Raw genomic sequence first — 7,340 nt, 5'->3', positions numbered from 1 at the left:
TACTCGGGAGGTTGAGGCAGGAGAATGGCGTGGACCCAGGAGGCAGAGCTTGCAGTGAGCTGAGATGGCGCCATTGCAGTCCAGCCTGGGCGACAGAGCAAGACTCCATCTCAAAAAAAAAAAATATATATATATATATGATGATATTAAAAATCCTGAGTATTAAACATCATCCTGTGTTATTGCAGGCAAGTTAGGAGGGGGTGAAGTGGATATGTAATTCACAGATATGTTCATGTTCTTATTGAAAGCAATTTAAAAATTCCAAAGCAGATTGCAAAAAAAATATATATTAAAAGCTTATGTGGCCGGGTGTGGTGGCTCACGCCTGTAATCCCAGCACTTTGAGAGTCCAAGGCAGGCAGATCACCTGAGGTCAGGATTTCGAAACCAGCCTGACCAACATGGAGAAACCCCGTATCTATTAAGAATACAAAAAAATTAGCCGGGTGTGGTGGCACATGCCTGTAATCGCAGCTACTCAGGAGGCTGAGGCAGCAGAATCACTTGAACTGAGGAGGCAGAGGTTGCAGTGAGCCGAGATCGCACCACTGCTCTCCAGCCTGGGCCACAGAGCGAGACTCCATCTCAAAAAAGGGGGGGAAAAAAGACCTAAGGAGTGCTGACAGCGGATCCCAGCTCCAGAGATTCTGAATTCATCAGTCTGGGGTACAGCCTCGTCATTGGAGTTTTGTGATGCTCTCCAGTGGATTCCAGTGTTTAGTCACTGCTAAATGTTGAGGAGCACTTCTCAAACTGTAATGTTTAAGAAATCACCTGGGCACCCTGTGAAATGCAGGTTCTGATTCAGAAAGTAGGGGTGGGGCCTGAAATTCTGCATAATCTGCTGCTGGCTTGTGGCCTCCACCTGGATTTGCAAGACTGTAGACTCCAGAGATCAGAGCACTTATGCAAGTGCTTGGGAGTTCTTTGATTTGAAGGGGTGTGAGCATAGCCTAGTGGAATTTCTTTAAATGCTTTCTAAAGGCCACATTCAGTCTTGTGGTAAAAGGATTACTAGCAGTTTTTCATTGTGTCTTCTTCACATGTGTGTTGCATGAGTTTTGACACTTTTGTTTTTTCAACCTGCTTTAGGATTTTTAAAATTAAAATATCATCCTCCTCTGGAGTTGGAAGTTTTTGAGTTCTTGGTATTTTTACATTCGATTTCCTTCTTATAGCCTCTGTAATTAATGTTGATCCCCTGAAATAGACAAGTCATTTGTCGTAACACAGTGCAGAACAATAGTGGGAAGAGACATCATGGCAGGTGTTGGAGGAGGAAATCATGAGAAGCTCTGTGAGGTCAGAGAACCCAGCTGTCTAGATTTGAGTTCAAAGAAAAGTCTTAGGTATGAGCTTTCTTCAAGATTGATGCACTAAGTTTAATACTTAGTTTAAATACAGCTTAGTTTAACAAATATAAGTTTTATTTTACTCCCCATATTTTATAATCTAAATTGCCATTGGATTTTTTTTTTTTTTTTTTTTTTTTTTGAGACAGAGTCTCATTCTGTCCCCTAGGCTGGAGTGCAGTGGTGCGATCTCTGTTCACTGCAAGCTCTGCCTCCCAAGTTCACGCCATTCTCCTGCCTCAGCCTCCCAAATAGCTGGGACTACAGGCTCCTGCCACCACGCCTGGCTAATTTTTTTGTATTTTTAGTAGAGATGGTGTTTCACCGTGTTAACCAGGTTGCTCTTGATCTCCTGACCTCATGATTGGCCCGCTTCAGCCTCCCAAAGTGCTGGGATTACAGGCATGAGACACTGCACCTGGTCTATGTCAACATTTTTAATGGCAGCTTCACATTCTGGATATCTTTATGTTGGGGCAAAAGTTTCAAAGGTAACTGCTCTTCTGTAGCTAAGATTTTTTAGAGCAGAGGATGCAGCAAATTCTGAGTTACTGAAATTACATATTCAGCTCTATTGCCTTGTTTACCTTCAATTTCATCTTTGGAGTTGTGTTTTTAGAACTTTTTCAGAAGAGATGAGAGGAATGCTTTGGGAATTGATTCAGAAATCTTTTTGGTGTCATTACTCTTAATAGCTAGATATATTTTTTAATTGTAAAAAATTCTGGAAATACTTTTTTCTCTACCTGCCCCCATTTTTTTTTTTTTTTTTTTTTTTTTTTTTGAGACTAGGTCTGGTTGTGTTGCCCAGGCTGGGGTGTGGTGGCACAATCATAGCTTGCCGCACCTTTGAACTCCAGGGCTCCAGTGATCCTCCCACTTTAGCCTCCTGAATAGCTGGGACTACAGATGTGTGCCATCATGCCCAGCTAATTTTTTTTTTTTTAATTTTTTGTACAGACAAGGGGCTCACTATGTTGCCCAGGCTGATCTCAACCTTCTTGCCTCAAGTGATTCTCCCACCTTGGCCTCCTGAATTGCTGGGATTACAGGCATGAGCCACCATGGCCAGTTTTTTTTCTGTTTTGTTTCCTGTTCCCCTTCTGTTTTGGTTTTTTTTAACTGTTTTTCCATCCCATCTTGAAGTCTTCATTGCCCCCTCATTTTCCAACATCATGAGTCCCACAGCATGCTCAGCTAAGCATGACCACACACCATTTCAAGAAGCCATTCATGGACCCAGCTTTTAGTACTGGCTAGGTCTCTGGCCTGCTGCAGCTTCCATTGGCTCCTCAGCTATGCTCTAGGCATCCAGTCTGGCTTAACCAGATTTCAAGGCCTCATTTTGTCCTCTGCTACAGTGATTTCTACTCCTGAGGAGAAGCATAACTATCTTCTAGAGGGAAACATTTTCGCTTTGGGTTATCAATCTTGGTTCTTTTGGGTTATTGGAAATTATCACATTAACTAGACCCAGACTTATGGTGGAAGTTCCAGCACAATTAATGCTAAACGGGTTTGTTCTTTTTCTTCTGGCTTATAGTTGCGTTATCCATTCTCATTACAGATGAAGAACTTCCAAATCTGTTTGTTATCTTCTACCCTCCCCCAGCCTATTATTTTCAGGGTCACACTATGGAAGAACACTGTGGTGAAGGAAACACTCCAGATTCCTTGGGCAGGCATAGTCACTCATGTCTTTATTTCTGTCATGTTCATTTTGCAGTCCTGACACCTGACTTCTGTTGCTAGAGCTGCAACTACGTAGGTAGAAGTACTGTTGGCTTCCGGGATACACACACTGGCAACTCTATAGTACACTCTTATTTGATGTAACGTAAGTATGTTTTTAAGAATTCATGTTATCCAAAATTATAAAAACAGTTCTTTGAATGAGTGAAAGAAAGAGGGTTAAGGTTAGCTCCACACAAAGTCATATATAAGCAATGCAGCTTTTTAATTTAGCTTTTATTTAAGATCAATGACCCTTTACCACTATCACTGGCAGTATTACTAGCCTGGCACCTTGTATTACTCTATTCCTCATCGTTTTTGAAATATGGTGCAACAACACTCAAAAGAGCTGTGCCACAAGAAACAACTTTCCTTTCTGTAATGCCCTCCCTTTTAGGATCACTAGAAGTCTGTACAATGCAATTCAGATTCCCAAATTAATTGTCTTTCCTATTAGTGTTATCAAAACTCATAGCAGATTCCTGTATGTGCATGTATGTTATGAGTTGGATAAACGTTGGTGGACTTCATTTGGAGTGAATCAGAACGGGATTCCTGTGAGAAGACAACACCCCTCTAAACAAACGTTTGGAGCATGACATGGCTTGGGTGTTTTCCCCCCTCCAAATCTCATGTTGAAACGTGACCCCCAGTGTTGGAGGTGGGCCTAGTGGGAGGTGTTTGGATCATGGGGGTGGATCCTTGTGAATGTCTTGGTGCTATGCTTGTGGTAATGAATGAGTTCTCACTCTGAGTTCACATGAGATCTGGTTTCAAAGAACCTGGGTGCCAGGCACGGTGGCTCACGCCTGTAATCTTAGCTCTTCGGGAGGCCGAGGGTGGCGGATCACAGGGTTAGGAGATGGAGACCATCCTGGCCAACATCTTGAAACCCCGTCTCTACTAAAAATACAAAAATTCGTCAGGTGTGGTGGCACGCATCTGTAGTCCCAGCTAGTTGGGAGGCTGAGGCAAGAGAATTGCTTGAACCCAGGAGGCGGAGGTTGCAGTGAGCTGAGATCACACCACTGCACTCCAGCCTGGGCAACAGAGCAAGACTCTGTCTCAAAAAAACCAAAAAACCAAAAAACAAACAAACAAAAAAACAACCTGGCACTTCCTTCTCTCTCTCTCTCTCTCTCTCTCTCTCTCTCTCTCTCGTTCTCTCACCATGTAACATGCTGACTCCTCTCCTCCTGCCATGATTGTAAACTTCCTGAGGCCCTCACCAGAAACAGATACCAGCATTTTACTCCTTGTACAGTCTACAGAACCATCAGCCAAAATAAACCTCTTTTATTTATAAATTGCCCAGTCTCAGGTATTCCTTTATAGCAACACAAACTGGCTAACACAGAGGATAACCAAATATTTATTAATGTCTAAAAGTTGGATAATACCTTACCTATAGCACAGGTTTGCTCTGAGGATGAATTGAAGGAGTAAACTATCTGTTCTTTCCTTGAACAAAGCTTTAATGAGTACCAACATGTGCAAAACACTGTGGTAGGGGATAGAGATCAGATGTGCTCCCTTCAGTTTAGGAAAAAATGAAATTGTTATGGGCCGGGGCAGTGGCTCACGCCTGTAATCCCAGCACTTTGGGAGACCGAGGAGGGTGGTTGACGAAGTCAGGAAATCGATACTATCGTGGCCAACACGGTGAAACCCGGTCTCTACTAAAAATATAAAAAATTAGCCGGGCGTGGTGGCAGGCACCTGTAGTCCCAGCTACTTGGGAGGCTGAGGCAAGAGAATGGCGTGAACCCGGGAGGCGGAGCTTGCAGTGAGTCCAGATCGCGCCACTGTGCTCCAGCCTGGGCAACAGAGCGAGAATCCATCTCAAAAAACAAAAATAAATAAAATAAACTAAAGAAATTGTTATGGGTGCAATATATGATGTAGGCAGTAGTGTAAAAGGGGTAGGTATAAAAACCGTGGGATAGTTGATATTGGAGCTGAATGTTGAATGATGATTAGGTGTTTGTCAGGTAACCACGTGTGCACATGACAGTAAGTAGAGCAGAGCAGGAGCAACAACATAGAAGCTGATGTGTTCTGAAGCTGCAGATGCGGGTGATTAGAGGATAGAAGTACCAGAGATGTTGCAAGATGAGGTGAGGTGCACCCGCAAGTTTACTATGGCGATGAGCAGCGACGGCAGTGGTGGCGGCGTCCCAGAGCAGGAGGATTCCATGCTGTTCCGGCGGGGCACAGGCCAGAGCGATGATTCTGACATTTGGGATGATATAGCATTGATAAAAGCATATGATAAAGCTGTGGCTTTATTTAAGAATGCTCTAAAGAATGGTGACATTTGTGAAACTTCAGGTAAACCAAAAACCACACCTAAAAGAAAACCTGCTAAGAAGAATAAACGCCAAAAGAAGAATACTGCAGCTCCCTTAAAACAGTGGAAAGTTGGGGACAAATGTTCTGTCATTTGGTCAGAAGGTGGTTGCATTTACCCAGCTACCATTGCTTCAGTTGATTTTAAGAGAGAAACCTGTGTTGTGGTTTACTCTGGATACGGCAATAGAGAGGAGCAAAATCTGTCGGATCTACTTTCCCCAATCTCTGAAGTAGCTAATAATATAGAACAGAATGCTCAAGAGAATGAAAATGAAAGCCAAGTTTCAGCAGATGAAAGTGAGAACTCCAGGTCTCCTGGAAATAAATCAGATAACATCAAGTCCATATCTACTCTGTGGAACTCTTTTCTCCCTCCACCACCTCCCATGCCAGAGCCAAGACTTGGACCAGGAAAGCCAGGTCTAAAATTCAATGGCCCACCACCACCCCCGCCAGCACCACCACCCACTTACTATCATGCTGGCTGCCTCCATTTCCTTCTGGACCACCAAAAATTCCCCCACCACCTCCCACATGTCCAGATTCTCTTGATGAGGCTGATGCTTTGGGAAGTATGTTAATTTTGTGGTACGTGAGTGGCTATCATACTGGTTATTACATGGGTTTCAGACAAAATCAAAAAGAAGGAAGATGCTCACATTCCTTAAATTAAGGAGAAATGCTGGCATAGAGCAGCACTAAATGACACCACTAAAGAAACGATCAGATGGGTCTGGAATGTGAAGCGTTATAGAAGATAACTGGCCTCATTTCTTCAAAATACCAGTGTTGGGAAAGAAAAAAGGAAGTGGAGTGGGTAACTCTTCTAGATTAAAAGTTATGTCATAACCAAATGCAATGTGAAATATTTTATTAGGCCCTATTTTGAAAAACCGTCTGTAAAAGACTGGGAGGCCAGCACTGTGGTGAGGCAGTTGAGAAAATTGGAATATGGATTAGATTTTGAATGATACTGGATAATTATTGGTAATTTTATGAGCTATGAGAAGGGTGTTGTAGTTTATAAAAGACTGTCTTAATTTGCATACTTAAGCATTTAGGAATGAAGTGTTAGAGCGTCTTAAACTGTTTAAAATGGTTTAACAAAATGTGATGTGATGCATATGTGGCAAAATGTTACAGAATCTAACTGGTGGACATGGCTGTTCATTGTACTGTTTTTTCCTATCTTCTGTATGTTTAAAAGGATATAATAAAAATATTTAATTTTTTAAAATTAAAAAAAAGATGAGGTGAGGTATGTAGATAAGTAAAATGGGGCAGGAATGTGAGATGCATAATCTTGGGAGCATTTCTAAGGAGTCTGAGTTTTATTTTATAGACAGGGAGAAGTCATTATACGGCCTTGAAGCAAGAAATAACATGATCAGCTCTACGTTTTCAAAAGATACCTGTGCTCCACATTATGTGTCATTAGGGAAATGGAAATTAAAACAACAGTGACATACCGTTACATGACGGTTACAATGGCTGAAATCCAAAACACTGACAACACCAAAGCTGGTGAAGATGGGGAACAACAGAAACTCTCTTTCACTGCTGGTGGGAATACAACATGGTACTTTGGAAGATTGTTTGGCAACTTCTTACATATTCTTACTGTATGATCCAGCAATTAGGCTCCTTGGAATTTGCCCAAGTGAATTGAAAACATGTTCACACAAAAACCTGCATACAGATGTGTATGGAAGCTTTTTTCATAATTTCCAAATCTTGGAAGCAACTAAGATGTCCTTCAGTAGATGAATGTATAAATAAACTGTAGTATACCCAGACAATGGACTGTTATTCAGCACCAAAAAGAAAAGAGCTATCAACCCATGAAAAGACATGGAGGAACCTTAAAAATGTGTGTTACTATGTGAAAGAAGCCAATCT

At 42.0% G+C, this 7,340-nt stretch overlaps 1 protein-coding gene across 1 annotated transcript; it reads left to right on the top strand.

Annotated features, from left to right (window-relative positions):
• The first annotated feature begins 2,187 nt into the window (after window positions 1-2,187).
• Window positions 2,188-6,682, top strand: LOC119623520 (survival motor neuron protein-like). Its single transcript, XM_037996224.2, is given in 2 exon segments — window positions 2,188-5,903; window positions 5,906-6,682. Coding segments are annotated over 2 exon segments (921 nt in total). The 5' UTR covers window positions 2,188-5,191; the 3' UTR covers window positions 6,115-6,682.
• Window positions 6,683-7,340: the final 658 nt, after the last annotated feature.

This window comes from Chlorocebus sabaeus, chromosome 9 (assembly GCF_047675955.1).
Source record: "Chlorocebus sabaeus isolate Y175 chromosome 9, mChlSab1.0.hap1, whole genome shotgun sequence".
Classification (NCBI taxonomy): domain Eukaryota; kingdom Metazoa; phylum Chordata; class Mammalia; order Primates; family Cercopithecidae; genus Chlorocebus; species Chlorocebus sabaeus.
Note: the sequence above shows the minus strand (reverse complement) of the source record. Positions and strands in the feature narration are given on the sequence as shown.